Source organism: Fringilla coelebs (assembly GCF_963513975.1).
Source record: "Fringilla coelebs genome assembly, chromosome: 4".
NCBI lineage: Eukaryota > Metazoa > Chordata > Aves > Passeriformes > Fringillidae > Fringilla > Fringilla coelebs.
The window spans coordinates 45493273-45513016 of record NC_140032.1 but is presented as its reverse complement, the minus strand read 5'-3'; the positions used below and the strand labels follow the sequence as shown (position 1 = coordinate 45513016).

The 19744-nt window shown below is 44.8% G+C and overlaps 1 protein-coding gene across 2 annotated transcripts; it reads right to left on the bottom strand.

Moving 5' to 3' along the window:
- Positions 1-2100: 2100 nt before the first annotated feature.
- SH2D4A (SH2 domain containing 4A) lies at positions 2101-18827 on the bottom strand. 2 transcript variants are annotated; one of them, XM_084204212.1, is made up of 10 exons: positions 18452-18827; positions 11852-12196; positions 10920-11079; positions 10236-10398; positions 8111-8176; positions 7561-7696; positions 6125-6341; positions 5585-5715; positions 4961-5181; positions 2101-3540 (listed from the first exon to the last, which is right to left on the bottom strand). In XM_084204212.1, the coding sequence occupies exons 2-10, from the start codon at positions 12024-12026 to the stop codon at positions 3448-3450; spliced, it is 1362 nt and encodes a 453-aa protein (XP_084060338.1). In that variant the 5' UTR covers positions 12027-12196; positions 18452-18827; the 3' UTR covers positions 2101-3447. The 2 variants fall into 2 exon arrangements, with proteins under 2 accessions (XP_084060338.1, XP_084060339.1); XM_084204213.1 differs by lacking the exon at positions 8111-8176.
- Positions 18828-19744: the final 917 nt, after the last annotated feature.

Below are 19744 nucleotides of genomic sequence, written 5' to 3'. Positions count from 1 at the left end.
TAAGTACCTTTTCCTTGGACAGGTTTATATGTTTGACTTTTACTGGTGCAAAGGATCTGCATTGCACTTGCCTTGCAAATCACCAAGTGTCCATAACACTGCAAAAGTACAAAAAGAACAGAAACTTTGTATACTTTAAAACCTCAACCCCAAAATACATCACTTACCATAGAAATTTCAGCAATCACTCAAGTAGATCCTCCAAAGAACTGCTTTGTTCCCAGAACATATAATAAATTATTTCCAAGGGGTTTGTATTGATGAAGTAACTTTACAAACATTATGCAATAGGAGGAGATAGGTATGGCTTGCTGAGTGCATATCAAAGTGTGGTAATGCAGCTGCTCCAAGACAAAAGTTGTTCCTACAGTCCCACTTAAACCTGAATTTGAAACTGGGTGTTGTACACTATGAAAGTTTTGTAATCATGACCTATGTCAAACCTCACATTAACTATTTCTATGATTGTTTTATTCAGTCTTCCCTGAGCTGCAACTGTAGAGCAGAACTAGACCAGATGATCTCCAGAGGTCCCTTCAAGCCTCTCAGTCTCCAGTTCTAAGCACTGGGCAGTTGTAAATTCAGCACTTCATTACTTTGCAAGCACGTCATCCAGACCCTGTCAGAGTTTCACAATTAATGTTTTTAAATAGCACCTTTATGATTTTCATTTAAGTCCTTCTCCACAGAGATGCTGTTCCTCTTGCTAGGAATAATACTGTACATGCAGTTTCTTTCCTTGGCTGCAAAAGCCAGTTTGGTAAGAGGTGATATGGTATCAGTGATGGAGAGATCCAGCCCACAGTCACTGGTGATGTGCAGGGCTATCTAATCACAGCAGAGTTCTGTCAGGGCTCTCTTAGAGGTGGAGACTACACTGACAGGAGAGGTAAAGAACAGCATGAGAAAGGGAAGCTGCTGTTACTTATGTTTCTGTCAGCCAAGTGGAGCTCTAACAGATCTTCCAGCCCAGTAAGAAAAAGGTGAAATCCAAAGAGAGCAGCCAACAGAAAAATAGATTTTGTTATGAAGGTGTCTACCTGTGATCTTTCTCAGAATGACAACTGATTTTATCTGGTTGAGGAAGGACTAGAGATGGCCCTGTGCAGGTGGGGAGGCCATCCTTGCTTTACTTTTTGATGACTGCAGCATACTCTGGCTAAAGGCATAGAGCAAAACAAATTGTCATGCTCCTCCAGGATTCATGATCTCTCCAGCAAGCAATTTGCAAATTGACTTCTCTTGTAATCCTTACACAGCATCCCTTGAAGAAGGAAAGTTCCTACAGAGAAACTCCCAAAGGTATGTCATCACCCTTGATTCTCAACTGCTGCAAGACATCCTTGCTGCACAAACTTTCAGGGTAAATGGATTTTGGAGCAACAGAAGAGCCAGTCTTAAGGGGATCTGCTCTAGCAAGGTAGTTGCCTTTGCAGTCAGTCCAGTCATCTAAATGTTCATTTTTCTTGCCTCACAGCAGAAAAGTAGGTCTTTGAAAAACTGAGGCATGACTCAAACGTGGATGATGTGAACATGGATAGTGTTTTTCCCTAGGCTGTACTGAGACAATATTTGCAAATAAGTAGTTTCATATAAAGGCAGTGAATCTACTGGTCCACTTGTCAACAGGTCAAACCCTGAGGAGTTTTACTAAAGATCTTAGAGTTAAAATTGATTATGTCCTGTTACGTCCATGAACGATTGGCCTGCATCTTATTTTGCAAGCTATCACCCTGTGTCTCAAAATGCCTTTTTAAAGCATACTTTTCCTCTCTCTTTACCCTCCCATAGGTCTTCAAAACACTTCACAATTTGTCTCCAGTGAGATATCAGCTATAGCACATTCTTCAGATGAAAACAGATGTTTTTCTGAAGGACCTTTCATTTTGACCAAATTTTTAAAAGGAACAGTTCATAAAGAGCGAAGGAGGGATGTTTTTCCCCCTACAAATAATCTAACACCCTTTCTCATGATTGATGCAGATTATATTGAAATTATCTCTTTGATACATGTGATATATTGCTCAAGAAGCTCATTAAGTCATTTGCAGTGGCAGAGTGTCTTTACATTCAGAATCTCAGTTTATATTAAGGCTTTATTTCTAGCAAGTGACACTTGTAACTGGAGTGTAGTTATCCCCTCTTTGCTGGAATGGAAACCGCCTGTCAGCATAGCCATAAATTTTAAGACCAGATGATCACAATTTCTTTAAATCTGTATTCTGCAAAACCCAGATTAACGTAAGACTGAAAGTTTTGACTGCTTCTTCAAGTTGAGTAGCCCTGATCTAACAGAAAAAAGAGAACAGGTAAAAAGAGGTAAACAGCTGAAACAAGACCAACTCTTATTCACTATTTGAGGATTGTGCCTCTAAAAAAATTATGTTTGCAGGTTCAGACCCCTCAGCTGCAGAGTTTGTCATGTGCAACAACATTAGGGAACATGGATGAAGACTAATTTGTTATGTGATTCTGTCCAAGCTCTCCCTCAATCTTCTGAATGATGTATTTAAAGAGCATTGCAACAGATAAGAAAAAAGAACATTATGTTGAAAGAACAAGTTCTATAAAAAAGTTTACACCAGATGCATCTCAGTAATTGGGACACAACTTTCAATAAATAGCTCCATTTTGGAAAATAGCATTCTTTACTGGCAAAAACTCTTCTGCAAACTATTAATACTGATATAGGTGTTCCTTCTTACATTTTTAGGCTCTGTACATGTGGTTGTTGTTCATAAAAATGACTCTGTCCCATCTCCTTTCGTTTTCAAAAAGGATAATCCCTCTCAATGCAGAAAGGCCTGTGTGGGAGTTAAACACAGGTTAAAAGAGTGAGGATCTATATTCAGAGACTAAAGGAGTTTAGAAAATGCACTCTTCATGTGTGCAAATCTCTTGTCACAGAGAGCACCTTTCACTGAAAGGCACTCAGGGTTTGCTTGGATGTTTGGCTGAACATCCTTCCTTCCAAGGACACAGCATTTTATAGAATTAATTCCCATTATGCAAATTACATATCAAGATCGATTCACCTCTCCAAGTTGTTTTGTGCCTTCGGGAAGGTATAATCTCATTCAGCTGTAGGTACTAATCTATTTCCCAGAGAACCTTGCATTCAAGAACAGAAGGCAACTTGAATACAGAAGTCCCCCAAGAAACCTACAAAAACCCACTGAAAATCCATGGCAGTATCTCCCTGATCAACTGATTACTTCATCAATTCATTCTCTCCATTTTGTGGGACGTATCCAGGTGCTTTGCAGCTTGCTGGGCTGATGCATCCTGTAGCTCACAACAGTACTTATCCTCCTACTGCTTTGTTGTGAAGGATACAAAATAGAGGCACTGATGGTTTCAGGTAAGTATCAGCAGCTCTAGTTCCAAGTCCAGTTCCAAGTTCTTTGTGAATACAAGTTCTGGGGCTGCCCAACGAGATGGGGAGGTTTACTCAAAGAGAGAGATGTAATCTGGCTCTTGGTCCTCTTGGCCACATGGATAAAGCAACAGCTCCTTCCCCAAGGAAGTGATGGGTTCCTCCTGTTAATATAGGATATCATCAAACACCAGTTTTCAAACAGACCCTGCCTGTCACAACTTCACAAGGTGGACAGCAGTCTTCCTGCCTCTGTTATGGTGTTCCCACCACTGTGTGATACAGCTCCGTTTCCTGGAGAACTCTGGGAAGGGCCCTCTGCCCTCTTTCTTCATAACACAATCTCCATGCTCTATCATAACTCAGTGACACAACTCTGGCAGTTCTAGGAAAGAGCTGTGCTCATCCCTGAGAAAACTACAGCTTCTCTGACGTATAGTGGTGCTCTGTATAGAAAATGCTAGAGCCAGGAATGTGCAGCATGCAGGTAAAGCAGGACCAGGGATTGTGAACTGTGCTTCTGACTGTGTTTGTGGGAGGGACAAGGGTGGATTCTGGAGAGAGCACACACCCTCTGCTTAGACAGGTCCTGTTCTAAGTACAGTCTGTGCTTCCAATCTCATTCTCCATCCTAGCAACAGATGCATGGTGTGAACTTGCCTTCTTTCATGGTCACCTGGTGGGTGATAAGCAGAACCCAGTGGGGCACTTTGGCAGAGTGGGTTCATCTGCACACATGTGTTGTAGTGCAGGGGAGCTACAGGATTCTTTGCAGACTGTGGGCTTGGCTCTATATTTGATGTAGCTATGCACAGCAAAGCCTTAAATCCTTTAGCTCTGCTACAAATAGCTGTATAACTCCTGCTTTTAATACTTTCAGCCTGAACTGTGAAAATCATGCAAGAAGCAAGCTCAGGCAGTCAGGTAAAGTTCCACAGAGCAAATGAGTATAGCTATTGTTCTCATGTCCAGTTTTGTTTAGCCATGTCTGTTGACATTATTGACCTGTCCCTGAGCAGATCTTACCGTAAACGAATGAACAATCCACTTGGCTCTCCTAGAAACCCACGCAACTGCAGTCAGTGCTGGCAAACACCACTATAATTGTTGCAAGAGCCTGCCAACCTGTCTCCTTCCCTTCTATTTTTTACCTTTGCTCAGTACCACCCCTTGTCTGCATTGAGATTATAAAGACACATTGCTCTCTTTCATGCTGAATCTGAAGGTAAGCAGGATTTTGTGATTACCCAACTTGCCAGTGCCCTTTAACCATGGAGAGGATACAAAAGAAAGGAGTTTGTATGAGTATGCTGTCACCTCTTATCAACACTTCTACTAAGTAACTTGGGCCCAGCATGCAAGGTGTTCTGTGTGCTTGAGGGTAAGTGAATCAAATCTAAGATATCTGAGATGTATTCGGTTGTCTGGGCTATACCAGTCAGGATGACATACCCTTCTAGAGCAGCACACAGGATACCCAGCAGCAGTTAAAGTGGGTCTTCAAAACAACTGAATCTAGTCTTTCTTATTTTGAAGTGCCCTGAGGCAATTAAGCAATTAATGAATGCATTGCTAGATATTCACCTTGTGGTAGTCTACAAGGTCAGCCAGCGTTGAATGCTGCAGCTGGTCCACTCCAAGGAAGCTGTAGGAATCACTGGAGGCATCAATGAGGAAATGTTTACATCCTTCCAAAGACCGATAGGAGAGCACATAGCCTTTGATTTTCTCACTGACCCGGATCAGAAAACTCCCTGGTAGTGTTTTATTCAGAAGCTCTTCTGCTTTCTTAGAGGTTAGGATACCTGTTCAAAACCAAAACACAAAACTGAAGGGAGAAAAGCATTTAGGCAGGACTGGACAAAACAGTTCTCACAAGAAATCTGCTCTAAAACCAGTCCATGGCACCTCCATCTCTTTCACTATTGTCTTGCCCAGTAGCCCAAGAAGAAGAGTGCTGCCATTGCTAGTAACAGGCCATGGCCAACAGGTCTTTGTTAACTGTGCCACACTTGGCTAATGATGAATGACAGATGTGGAGAGCTCAAAAGGACTGTTGCTGTGTTATGAGAGAGAATGGTATTGCAGTTGTTGAATGTTGATTCCAGTATAGGAGCTTTACTCCCAAGCCCAGCCCATGTTAGCAGCCATGTTAGCAGAAAAAACTTCATAAACACTTGGGTTGGGGTGGAAATTCCCAGGACTCACCATGGAACCAAGGTGCTATTGTGTCTGTGGTTTTCAGATAGCCAGCTCGGAGGGGAAATTGCTCCTCTTTGAACCACTTGATGATGCTTTCTTCTGTGGAATTGGAGACTGTCCTCTGGACTCCCTCTTTCCTGTTAAAAAAGGCCTCTGGTTTGTGCATCAGATTCAAAAGACAGGTTTTGAGTCCCTGTGCGGGATTTACATTTTGCTTAGGATTTTAAGACCAGCCCTAAACAGTCAGCTTACACCAGTTCAGCTGTATGGAATATGGTTTTCAGTGGACATCTGGCATCATAGGGGCTCTCTGTGCTCCAGGCGTAGGACACTCTACTCACTAAACCTGTTACCCTCCAGGAATGAACACCTGAAGGCTTCATCACACCCTAGGCTGGGATACAGAGCCTAGGCTCTGTATTTTTCCCTGCTGGGTGTCTCTTCCACACAAGGAGGAGAGATAAACGTTCCCTTCTCAACCATCCCATGCTAGAGCAAAAGAATCTCATCCCTTCTCCTTTCCACAGTGCACAGGGGCTTCCTTACCTAATTGCTCTCCCATTTGCTGTTGCAGGAGGTAGAAGTTTAGGCTTGGGGGGGAGAGGTGGATATTGAAGTGGTCGCCGATCTCCTGCTGTGGCACCCTTGGAAATATCTGCCTGCTTCCCTCTGTGGATGCCCTGCAGTGAAAGCCTTCTGTAGTCATCTCTGGCTTGCCGTGCAAGGGAGCGTCTCTTCTCATCTGCTGCCTTGGATTTCCGCACTGGAACAAAAAAGGAGTCCTACAGGAGCGAACAAGCAGCAAGTTTAAAGCTTGCTACCCTTTAGCCATCTTCCTGCTGTTGAAATGTAAGAATAATCCATTTCACAAGCTGAAAGTCACTCATTTGTGAGACCATTTGCTACCTCTCTCCCATGTGTTAAGTGGCACAGTTTTAATTCCTTTAAAAGATTAAAAACCAGGGGGTTTTTCTGGGGACAAGATTCAAAATCTGTGTTTTTTCTCAGTACCAGGTCCTTTTGTACTCAGAGACTTCTTGGTTTTGTTTCAGACGCTGACTCCTGGTTCAGACATGGATTTCTGTAGTGCCTTTCATGTAAACTGGTGTGGGGGGCAGAGTTTGAAGCTGCTGGAGTTGAAGCTGCTGAAATGACCCTAAATCAACCATTTGAAGGATTTGAAAGTGCTAATCAATTTTGGAGGGTGGGAAGGAGCCTTGCTGAAACTATTATGGAAAGTGGAGAACTTGACTATGTTTTTGTTTGGGGTTTTTTTCCTGTAAAACTGCCTCTGTTATCTAGGTCCATCTCTCCCTGGAATCTGTATGAGTAACCAGCTCTCCGGTCAGCATTTTTTTATCAGTCAGAAAAATAAAACCATTAGACTGAAGTGGAAACAACTGGTGGTACAGCATTGCCATCTACTGAGCAGCAGGGGAGGAACTGGGAAGAAAAGTGCATCAGGTCCTCTTTCAGGAAGCATTTGGCAGAAGTGATGGCTGCTACTGCAAGTCTCATACTGTTTGCCATTTTACTTTCTATTACTGGAATTCATTACATGAGACAGTGCAGCAGTGCTTTACTTGGGTAGGATCATGCTTGAATGATAGGGAAGCCCTTTTTGATTAGTCCCTGTTCCCCATTATCCTTGTCCTCAAGAGCAGTTACTGCAAAGTCCTACAAAGTACTACAAGTCCTAGATTAAAATTAATTGTACTGGCTATACTCATGTGGTTCCTATTTGTTGCTTTTTTTAACATAGTGTCAGTTGGAAAAGTTTTCCATTTCCCTGCCCAGCTGTAGTCTCAATCCTGTGTGGACTTAGAAATATTTCTGATAATACAGTGCTGTATTTCTTGGCAATACTCTCCACCCTCCAACCTATTATTCAGTTCTAGTATGGCAGGGGAAGGGTTGAGATGACCCCATAGAGCCCTAGGATCTCTCAAGCCTCATAGGAAAAGGTAATTTTAAGATCTTACGGAATTCCTGCCATTCAGGCTCATTCTCATCCGATTTCTGCGGCGTTCTCTGGCTCTCTGCGCTGGAGTGGCTCTGTGGTATTGGCTTCTGGGGGGCTGTGTTCTCTTCTGAATTTTTCCTCTGTGCTTCCTTCATCTATGAAAGAAACAGTATGCTTTGACAGCTTTGACTCAGGCAAGCTTTAGCTTTGCTTTTTAGCTAGCCTTGAAACACTGGGAACTCCGTCCTTTACAGTGAATCCCTCCAATTTCAACAACATAGAGACCCTCTGTCTTTACTGCAGGTAACAACTGGGCAGGAAGGGAAAAGAGCCCACCAAAAATCATCAGGAGCATCTCCCTGTGCTACTCCTCAGTCTGCCAGCCTGGCCTGCTTTGTATCATCTCCAAATCATCACACCATAGATGAGGAGCATAGCAATACTGGATAAAACTGGTCCAAAAGGTGAGAACATGCTTGGCTCATATGAGTCTCTGAAGCTGACTGAAACTCTAGGATAAAGCACTGACCCCACTCAATGTGTTAGGAGCGCCATAGGTTGCCACTTACCTGTTGGAAACTATGCTTCCTCACATGGCAATCCGCCAGCATCTGGTGAATATTTCTGGTTCCCCTCTGAGCAGAGCAAAGGAGTGGTGAGAAATAAATGTGACATTAGGACAATTGCTCCTTTTTTTTGGTGCAATAGGTGTTTAATGAAAAAGCAGTTAACAAGTTTTTCCAGCCCACTCTGACAAACATTGTGGGGGTTTACCCATCATATTTGGCCAAACATGCCACAGGAGGAGAACTCAGGGGTGTCAGGATACCCATAAGCATGCCCAGATTTGCTAAGCAATACTCATAAGTGCTCCCAGGGAGTAGTCCCTTTCTTCCCTTTCTCTAAAGCAATCCCTTGCAGAACCTGCTGTCTACAGCTTTACCTGCCTGTGCATGTTTGCAGCTGTGGCTGGGTTGCTGCAAACTCCTACTTTACAAACTGATCCAACTGGCTGGATATTTCGTGTTCTTTCTTCCCTGAAAACCAGCTCAGCTGCCCTGCCAGCAGTCCCCAAGCTGAGGAGAGAACTCCCTCTGCAGACGAACTGCAGACGAAGGTTTGGCTTTCAGTAAACACCCATCCACCTCCCCATCAGACCCCAACTGCCTCCCACAGTACAAGTGATGAGTTAACTGTACTATTCTACTTACCAAGGTCACACTTCCTTTTAGCTCCAACACCTACTTGGCTAATATTTAATATGAACATGGCTTTACAATTTCCCTCTCCTCAACAGGAAACTAGGAACTTCAAATGTCTGTGGAGCAGCAATTTCTTTTGGAGATCACCCTATTCCCTCCAGCATGATACCTGGATCTCTCAGGTTAAATGAGAACTAGATCTCAGAGAAAATCTTTTAATGCAGGAGGTGGAAAAAAGCCTCTCTCCAGGCCTAGAAAATACAACAGGGGACTTCAGTCTGGAGCCCTCTTCTAACAGCAAAAGCCCAGAAACCTGAGAAAATTTACTAATAATATAATGACAGAAAAGAAGGGAAAATATACAAACCCCATCTATTCCCATGAGCAAGATTTTGAAAGGGGGTTAGATTTTTGGTGGTGGCTTGTTTGTTTTTTGGGGGTTGTTTTTGGTTTGTTTTGGGGTTTTTTTGGTCAGTTTTGACTAATAAGCTCCTTTGAAAAACAAGAACCTCCCACATAGTTGCTCAACTTCAGCAAACAGTGCAGAGAAAAACCCCATGTGACTCAGAGGCTTTTGATAAAGGAGACGGTCACTTCAAATTCCATTCACTATTTTGGTAGCAGTAGGAGAGCATTTTGCCAAAACCCAACCTTCTGTTATCATACTTTTTATACCCAAGTACGGAGTGGCAGTATGATAAAAGAATATACACTCATACAAGTTCATTCAAGGCTGAATGAAAACTGCAGAATGAGATAGGACTTCTCCCATTAAATTGGCAGGACGTCCTGTTCCTTTTGTTCAACTGTAGTTGCATGGGTAGTTAATTTAACTCTTTGTTTTTTTTCCTTTCTCTGCAAATGGCTTTTTGTAGACAGTTAAAAAGCACAAATGCATTTATTGCTGGCAAAAATATTTCTGTAATGAAACACCACAGGAACGCAGGCACTGTTCCACTGCATTTGGAGCTGTCCTGTGCTATCAATGTCTTAAGCTGTTTTCTGTATTATAAGACAAAACTCCCCAAGAACCACCTAAATATGCATGTCAGATGATGCTGGTAAAATTATCTTAATTTGATCTTTTATAAAAGTAAATTATTTCGCTGAGAGCTGTGACATTCCATTCCATTCCATAAAAATCTTAGGATAGCCTCCCTGGTCTTGCCCCAAAAGCCATTCACACCAGCCACGGTGCAGAAGGGGAAGTACTGCACCCCTTGTTTCACCCACAGAGAATGATAGCAAAGCAATTCAGAGTAGTTTATCCATTGGTGCAGAGCACATCTATCCCAGCTGAGAACAGCACACGGACCTTCTGAGTCTTAAGGAAGGATGTAACAACATGGCTTCCTCTCTTTTGTAGAAGAAAAGCTTCAAAAGATTAATGGCTTTTTCCTTCAGATTTGTATTTACAGCAACCTGCATTTGCTGAACTTCCTAGACCTCAAAAAAACCTGTTTCTTATAGTTATGGGAAAACTGAAAACTACCTTTGTGAGCTCCTGGCTTTTTCCTGTTGTATCAATATCAGTCATTCTTCTTCCATGTTCCTCCTTTTTCTCTGCAGTGTTTTTTGTATTCCTGTGAAGATCTGTCTCAGCCAGAAGTCCTGGCTGTGGGTGCGGAGACCATGTTGCAGAAGAGTCAGTCTCTCTGAAATGCAAGAGAGAGTGGACTTAGGAGGGAATCCCTTTCTGATGTCTGAGCATCTCGTGAGGAGGCTGCACGTGAGCAGAGCAGAGCTGCAATAAAGCCACATGTGCATAGGCAGTTATATCTCCAGATCAGGTGGGTGGGTAATTAAATTAATGACTCGTGGTGAGTACCCTTTGTCCGGCAGTACCCGGGCACCTGCCGGTGAATCAGAGCGATCTGAGCCCATCACCTGCTGCAGTGACAGCATCAGCATTTCCTGTGGTCTGCAGAGGGTCCCACGCAGCAGCCTTGTCACAGGAGGCTCAGTGAGCCAGGGCAACTCTTGAGCTGTAGCTGGTCTCTGCCAGCTTTGTGTGTCCTCTCAGAAAACCAACTTTTGCCTGTGCCTTTTGCCAGCAAGACTAGCATGACAGTGCTAACCACAGCCCCTACAGAGAAGACTCCTGCTCATGCGTCCCTAGACAAAAGCCTTCTCCTCCATATTTGCCCACCGAGTCCTTCAGCTGAAGGGTCCTTACCTGCCCTCCTGGCCTTGCTCTCTCTCTAAGCGCTTTGCTCTTTGTGCCTGGATCTCTTCACAGATGGCTGCATAGGATTTATCTGAAGGATGCTCACCCATCACCCAGACCCACACTTCATTGTCAGCGCCGAGTTTCCATGTCACTGACTTCCTGTTGGCTGGAAAAGAAGCAGCTCTTTGACAAATGCTGTTTGCTGGGTAGCTCTTTGCAGGGCCTATGCTGCACTTGCTGTGTCCTACCAGCTGCTGTTGGTTACAGAGCTCCCCCAAAAGCAACTGTACATGAAGAAACTTGACAAGGATACAGCCCACACTTGCCAATTTTTTCATACTCCTTGAGCCAGGTCAGTGAAGGAGGCATTGCTGAGACTGGGAACAAAGGAGAAGAATCACCACTGTTTCTTTTCTTGCTCTAATTCCTGATCACTGTCCTCCCCAAACTGTGTGAGGGTGAGCTACCTACAAACAGAGCATGTGAGGGAGACCTGGGAGAAGAGAGCTATCTTCCTAGCAGCCGGCATGCTGTGTAATCCTGGCAAGGGAACTTCAGTGGGAACTGCTCATCAGATCTAGTGCCTCAGGAGAGCTATTCAAATCCATGGTTATGTTAAAGACAGATTCTGAGGCACCATTTAGTGGGAAACTTAATGAGATTCATCTCCTGGGGGCAAATAAGCCCTGTCTTCCCAGCCAGGGGAGTTGAGCAATTTGGTCAAGGACAGAATGTCTGGGCCAGGGAGTAAAAACCATTGTGTGCCTGGCCAAAACTACCCCATTGCAGGTGGATTTATTTAAGTTTGAAAATAAGCCTATGCTATGTCCCTTGGAAAAGAAATTAATCTAAGAATACATTACTTCCTATTTCTAGGAAGCAGTTGACTAGGCCAGATACATGCCAGAGGGTGAAGCAGCCAGGAGGCAGAGACTTACCTTTCCTTGGCAGTAGCTTCTTTGCTGAAATCTTTTCTGCAGATGCTTCTCTTTCCTCCCACCGTCTGATCTGTTCCTGCCTCATCTTGAAGAAGAGGATCTGCTTCTGCTCCTCACTGAGTTCTGCCAGCAGCTCCGGATCGATGTACATGTCTGATAATATCTGTTTCAGCATGGCTGCAGGTTTCACTTACGCACGTTCGTGGCAATAATCTTCAGGGATCGGATCCTCTTCCTGGCTCCGACAAGAAAGAGTGCCTGCCCGTCTGAGACTGAAGTAGGAATGCAGGCGTGCCAGAGCAATTATACTTCTGTCTCTTTCCTTTTTTTTTTAGCTCAGACTTCCTGCACAGACCAAAAAAAGTAAATAAGTACCTTAAAACCTGCTGTTAAGATTCCTTGGACTAAGAGGTGAGCTCAGCTCTCATGCAGCCCCTGCAGGGAGAGCTGGCCAGAAGGGGAGAGTCCTGGAGTGGGGAGGTTGTGTTGATACTCTGATAAACCCAGCTGATAGTATATCAAAGACAGAGAGCGCTGCCTGTTAGTCATCAGAGGTGCGGCTTGGCTGTGTCAAGCAAACATTCTCGCTGGGCAGGGAATCAATGAACCCATGACTAGACGGCTCCTCCTCCTTCCAAACAGGAAAACTTTGATGATTAAAAGCCCAGCCTGCCTCATTTTACCAAAGAAAGACAGAGAGGACTTTTGACTCTGCTCTTGAGGTGGGAGCGGGAATTTCGGAGCGCTACCATCCATCAAAGTCAGCCTCCCAGCAAGTCAAGGGAGCCCAAGGAGTGCAGCTGGTTTGATGAAAGCTGATTTGGCTAGCCAGTGTTGGAGACAGCTCCTGCTATGACACAACTTGCTGATGCACCTGCCCACGTGGTGAACCTGGCATGGGACATCCTTGTCTGACAGGATGAAGCTGATGGGGAGAAGGGGCATCCCTGTTCCTACCCAGGATACTGGCTTGTGTCCAGTGCATGCTAACATCCGCACAGCCTTGCTTTGCGCTCATGGATTTACATTTACAACAGAGATTTCACTGGAAAATTGAAAGCTCTCCTGTCACTTGGGAAGGTGACAAATGAGAAAGCAGAAGTGTGGACTAAAGACCTTGAAAACAACTGCTTTCCTTATTTTATCTGGATACTCTTGTGAAAATCAGGAGATTGGTTGGCAGTGCTTTTGGTGACATGGGGAAGCTGACAGCCACGTATTAAGTGCAACACCAGAGCAGGGTGGCTGACTGGCCAGAAGTGGCAGGGACTTTCTGGACAAACTCTTGGGAAATGTTCCTATTGGACTACAGAGAAAATAAAGCAGTGGGACTGTCCTTCTGCACAAATCCTGGGAGTCTAAGGAACAAACATGCTAGAATGTAGCACAGTAGTTGGGAGGCAAAGGGTTATGGGGGGCAGTAATGTGGAAATACAAAGGGCACAGACATGGCAGGACCTGTGTTAGGGTGAAGTCGGAATACATATTAAATCAAGTTAATGGGGTCGAATCAATTAGCCATCTTACAGGAGAGAGACTGGACTTCTAGGAACCCAAATGTTGGAAGAAAACTGCTGGGAGCATCTTCAGCTTCACAGTATGACTGCTTGGCTTCCAACAAAGAAAATAACAAAGAAGGAGGTAGTAGATGAGCCAGCAAGTGCAATACTGAAGCTTCCCAAGGAGCATGCACAGAGCACACAATTATTTAGATGAAATGGGACAGCACAACAGCAGCCATCATGAAGTCAGACTGTCAGAACAGTATCTGCTGTGTTGGTCTACCTTTCTCCATCTTGCACCCATGCTGTGAGCAAGCAGTCTGTTCCAAGCATCCCCCTGCTTCTGAATATATCTTGCCCTAAAATTGCAAGAGATACAGCTGGCTGGAGCCCCACTCCAGGGAAGTGCCCATGCACTTTCAGCAGGAGGAGCCTGAAAGCAGCTTGGAGCAGGGAGGGGAGCTGTAGGCAGGGAGACAAATTGCTCCTCAAGGACCTCAAGGAAACAAGAGAGCAGATCATGGTCCCAGAAATGCATTGTCTGCAGCAGAGCAAGAGTCCTGGGGAGTGTGCAGTGACCACGAGTTGGTGTTAAGTCTTCTCATTTCTATTTTGTTTTGATTATGTAATACTTTCCCTATTAAAAATGTTAACTTCATTCTAGAAGAAACATGAAGCTGCTGTTCTAAATCAGTATGGATTCGGTTTAAACAAGTTACTTTCTTGATTTAAAAAAAGGTTTTTAGGGGAGATGATCTGACTTGAGCAATGCTTTCTGAGTACCTCCCTGAAGGCAGAGATTTTTCAGCTCAGCAGCCAAAGGGTCTTGGGCTGTCCTTGAGCCATGGAAATGGCAGGTATAGAGAAGGAAGAGCTTCCTGGGACATGACACATGAGAATCCATCAGCAGAATGCATGCAGCAGCATATCCACGCTGCTCTGACTTCTCAGGAATGGGAATGGCTTTGCTATGGCACTTACTTAGGAGAACATGGTGTGCTCTGCCATATGCCATGGTGACAAACTGGTCCCTCTTTCCATGCCTGGGGACATAGTGTGTTGACAAGATTGAAGGGTGCTCAGCAAACAAGTTTCACAGTACTGATGCAGTTTTGCAGAGTTGGATTTCCTCATAACATTGGTTTTAAGATGAAATTTATAATGCTGTATCCCAAAGGTACCCTTTAAAGCACCAGCGATTTTAATACAGGGAAATGACATAAGCATCTCGAGAGATTTGCGATATTTCTGTGTTAGCAGTCACTTCATTAAAGATCTAGGAGCTGGAAATCCTTGTAATCAGTCATATACTGTCCCCAAAGCCTGAATCAAAGCCATATTATTGACACCTGGCTGGAAGTGGTTTTGCAGATGCTGTAAGTAGTATATTTACAGCTGTAAGTAATATATTTACTGTAAGTAGTATATTTACAGTTCAAACTTTGTGAAGACAAAGACCACAGTAATGGCAGAGGGACCTCCAAGCAGGTACCTTGCAGGAAAACTCAAGCAGAGGTCCTGTTAAACTTTCTACTGCATTTTGCATTTTTTTCATGGGAGTTGTAGGTGGGAGCTGGTTTTGTGGAGAAATAGAGATGGGAGTAGCCAAAAATAGCAAAAACTAAGTGGGTGGATGTGGGAAACCAAACCAGGGCTTTGGGGCTCTGCCACTCATGTATAAGATACTCAGCCTGAAAGCCATAAGGATAAAAACAATTCAAAGGCTAAATGATCCTTCCAAATGTTGTCCTTCACACAACATTTAAATCTCCTACTGGAGGGCAGCCTCTGCTCTGTGCTCCTGTAAATCATCTACCATGAACAGGGGAAATAACTCTATGAATACACATGAAAGTGACATAGCTTTGAGAAGAACTGGCACGAGCTCCTGCTCGCGTGTGTAGCAGGTGACACTTTGGACACGACAGGATCACAAGACACTCCCACCTGGCCATACTAGTTCTGGTCCTCATTATCAGTGCTGCCAGCAGAGGGGAAGCTTCTCCAAGAAAACAGACAGACAGAAAATCATAGATCTGATTTTCACCAAGAAATCAAAGAGCACAGTGTAAAGAGCTCATTTTCAAGGAGGCAGCTTATTCTACTTGCTGCACACATCTCCACTGTAAATGTGACAGTAATTGTAAATTAAAAATAACCCAAGAAACCCCACAGTGAGGAGGAAAGAGAATGCAAGAAAGGCTGCTTAAGGGTACTACAGGCTGATGACCTAAGAGGAGTCCTACTGTCATAAAGTAGTTTTCCCCTTAAAAGGCAGATAAGACCACTTTGCTCAGTAAATGGTATAAACTATATAATTTAATATAGTTTATACTCAGTAAACTATATTATTTTGAGTCAGGAGCTTCTCTTTGGAGCTGATTGTTTGTTTAGTGAGAGGTGGCTTCAGAAACACCACTGGGAATTCTTTTCCCTGTTCAAGAGGCTGGACTGGCAAGTTCCTTTCACTTGCCAAACTAAACCTTGCAGCACTAGGAAGCTCAGGTTTTTCTGGATTTCTCCAGTTCCAGCCACTCCAATGCCATCAGCTCTCTGCCAGCCTACATAAAAGCATTTCTGATTTTTTTTCAGAAGTAAAGAAAGGCAGAATTGCAAAACCCACTTGAAATCAGTGCAGCCAAAAGTAATCACCACCCCAGCCTTCCTCTGAGTACACAAGCCTTCATGGGTTAACATATTGGTTCATAGCATGCACTTGTGTCAGAAAATATTTATGTTAGCAGCTGCACCAGCAAGGTTAGTACCAAAATATCCTTCCGTGCTTTGGGGTTTAGCTGCTTATTTGTTTGTTTTGTTCTTGTTCATTTGGGGCTTTTTATAATCCTCATCCTGTTCTAAATAGGGGAGTGATTAATTCCTCTCTTTCTGTTTAATTTTGCTCCAGCTTACTGGTTGTTTTTTTTTTTTTTTTAATAGATGGAAGGAAATATTCTAGTTTGGGTATAAGAGAAAGAAAACGCAACTGCACAAGCACAGCCCCCAAAAGACAGAACCAGACCTGTTTGTATCTTAGCATTATAAAATGGCTTGGGTTAGAAGGCACTTCAAAGATGATCTAGTTCCAACCCCCCTGGCCATGGAAAGGGCCAGTACACTTCCAGGGATGTTCCAGTGCCTCATCACCTTCATGTGGAAGAGTTTTTTCCTGATATATGATCTATACCTGCTTTCTGTCAGTTTGAAGGCATTCCCCTTGTCCTATCACTCCATGCCCTTGTCCAAAGCCCCTCTTCAGCCGTCTTGTAGCTCCTTTATGTACTGGATTCTGCATAAGGCTGGCATATAGTGCTTGAAAGAACAAAACAAATGAAGTCACTGCAACATAAACTACCTTGAAATTCCCTACAGCTGAACTGACTTGCCCTATAGGTTCCTGATATTGCTGGAGGGGGCAGCAGTTATCTTGTAGCAGGTAAGAATGGATGGTAATGACAAGAAGGAAAAACAATTTGATATAGCAGCAGCCACTGGACACAGTCTGAGGCCTCAGGGCTCTATTTATGAGGAAAATGAATCTTCCCTCCTTGAACAATGCGCAAACATTTCTTGGATCATCTCCCTGTACCAAAATTACTGAAAGAATTAACAGTGTGGTGAAAAGGGTGAGAGCTTCTATAGGTTAACACACAGGATCAGATACTCAACCAAACTGAGTCACTGTAAAAAAGGAGATTTTTCTAACCATGTAATTTCATTCACTGTCCTGCACAGAAAGAGGTGCTGGGTGGTAAATCCCAGAGCCAGCACCTTGAGGCACAATCTTGGGCTATTAAGTCTTACTTAAGTCACTACTTGGCTTAAGTTGTTATTGGCTCATCCTTTCTCTACCTCAAATTAAAGCCACTGTGTCCCAAGAAATCATAGCCCATGCCTGGTGAGTAGTAGTCTTTTTGTAGGGGGAGATGCATGAGCTGGGGTGTGGTTTTTACTATTATAAGGAGCAAAAGTTCATCGCTAGGGCAAGTTCTCACTATAGAACCAGTAAAAACCGGGGATTTTTTTAGTTCATCATTAACATCCTGGATTAGAAGGGTGTTATCGTTCTGTGGTTTTCCCCTTCAAGAACTTATGCCATCAATTTTCTCCCTTCCACATTCCTGTGATTATTGCTTCTGTTGCTTAACCACTTTGTTCTTTACCTTGTTTGGAACTTCACTCCCATTGTTCATCAAGGTGGTCAGAGGAAAGCTAATGTCTTTACAAACAATTTGGTGAGTGACAGTATTGGTAGTAATGCCTTTGAAAACGGTGTTAGTGTCTCTACTAACTTTGGGCAGCAGGTTTGTTGCAGAGACCAGACAGACAGCTTGGCTCCTGAAACAAGCAAGTGGGTTTGCACAAGCCTGAACTTCTGAACTTTGGGGTAAAACAGTAGGTACAAGTGGGGATATGGGGTAGGCGGTTTGGGAAGGCTGTACCTTCTGAGTAGCTCAGCCAATGGGGAAAGGAAGAGAGCAACCTGAGGCTGGGAGTTGAGGAGAGAGGCTGTGCCCTCTGAAACCTCGAGAGAGAAAACCCCGAGGGCTTGTGCGGGACTCGCTCTCTTTATTTGAATAAAGTTGCAGGACTCCTCTGTCTCCTTTACAGACATAAACTTCTGGCGTTTGTGGATTTTCCTGACAGTGGGAACCGGTATTGGGGCACCTGTGGGGAATCAGCCTGTGGGAGGTTGAAGGTCCACTTGCATTAGTCCAAGAAGTTTAGTCCATCTTCAGACAATGAACAGATATGTCCGTTCATATTTAAGTTATGATAGTGATTGATTTGTGGCCCTGTCAAAAGCCAAGATCATTTGAACAAGCACAAGCAGTAACGAGCCAGAGCAGAAACAAACTGGGGGCACAGACCAACCGAACATGGGAACAAACTGGAGCTGCAAATAAGGTGAAGCCAGAAAGAAGCCAGGGAAGGTGAAACCAAAGTGGAGTCTAAAACATGCTGGAGGCACGAACAAACTCTATGAGCTGAACTGAGACAAACTGGGGACAGAAGCAAATCACCTGAAGCTGCAAACGAGGTAAAGCAGAAACTAGAGAGCACCTTCCCCGAGCTGGAGACGTAAACTAACGGGACTCACAAAGGAACTCAGCCGCCAGCTCCTCGCAGCATCTCTGCGCGGGCTGAGCCGGCTGGGCGCTGGCAGGGCCGTGCTGAGGGCAGGCAGCAGCAGCATCGTCCTCGGTGCAGGCATCCCGGCGTCTTCCTGGGGGATCCACACGCGGCGCGGATCGCTCGGGCCTCAAGCGGCTCCGGGTGCGGCCTGCTCAAGCTATTCTGCCGGGTTACAGCAGAGTCAACGCGGGGCCGAAGGGTTCGTCCGGCCGGCAGTGGCTCTGGAAAAGAGCTGGGGAGAAGAACCAAGCTGAGGCACGGTGGCGGGGGGTTGCCGGGGGGGCTGACCCGCAGCTGCCCCCGGGACGGAACCCCCGGGAAGGGCCCCTCAGGCTCCCGCGGCCCCGGGCGGCGGCGCCCCCTGGCGGCCGCGGCGGGGAGCGACTGTGAGGGCGCCTGTCCCGCACCGGGCGCCGCCTGGCGGCCGCGGCGCGACCCCGCAGTCCGGCCCGCAGCCAGCGAGGCGCTGCTGTGGGATGGGCGCTGCGAGCTTGCGTGAGGATAGGGCTGGCCCTCCACTCCTGAGACAGCTCCGGGAGGGACACTGTTAGGAACATGAATCCGCCATGTCAGAGGTTTATGTCCAAAAGGGAGACAGAGGGGTCGTGTGACTTTATTCGAAGAAAGGGAGAGGCCGTGGGGATTGTTGGGGGACTCAGCCTCCTTTTTATCCTAAATTCCTGGCCACATCACCCTCTTCCTCTTCTCCATTGGCTGAGGTACTCAGAAGTTACAGACTTCCAAAATCGCCTACTCTATGCCCATATCTGATATGCACCCCCCCTTTTCTTATATAAAAGAAATTAGAAAAATAAAGGTGTTCATTATTCTATTAAGTCTTTTTTCTTTTTCTCTAGGTTCAGGAATTTAACACGGCCTTGACTAAGAAAGAGTCCGTGTTGATTAGTAACATTTTCTAGAACTAACAGTTTCTTCTGTTACTACTCTATAAGTTCCCAGCCCTATCTACAAGCAGATTCACATGGTCTGTTTGTAGAGACACATTCATCTTATTCCTTTCAGACAGCGTGCCTGGGATGGATACAGGAGCTGGAATATGGACACTGTAGTTAGAATACGCACACCATAACTGGGATATCACATTCCCAAACATGCCCCAAACACAGCAGAAAGTCCCTCCCATTGTCCCGCTGCCACCTCCCACCCACGAATAACCAGCCACAGCCATAAAAAATTTGTCAAAAACCATTTTTGCTACTGAAGCCACCTGAGGCGGAAAACAAGTTTTCCATGGCTG

What these genes read in the sequence shown, in the direction of transcription:
- SH2D4A (XM_084204212.1), bottom strand. Translation starts at nt 12,026, where the DNA reads ATGCTGAAACAGATATTATCAGACATGTACATCGATCCGGAGCTGCTG. An exon ending in GGAAGCATAGTTTCCAACAG is followed by an intron (nt 7,697 to 8,110) that starts GTAAGTGGCAAC and finishes TTTCTTTCATAG; the next exon opens with ATGAAGGAAGCACAGAGGAA. An exon ending in GCAAATGGGAGAGCAATTAG is followed by an intron (nt 5,716 to 6,124) that starts GTAAGGAAGCCC and finishes CTTTTTTAACAG; the next exon opens with GAAAGAGGGAGTCCAGAGGA.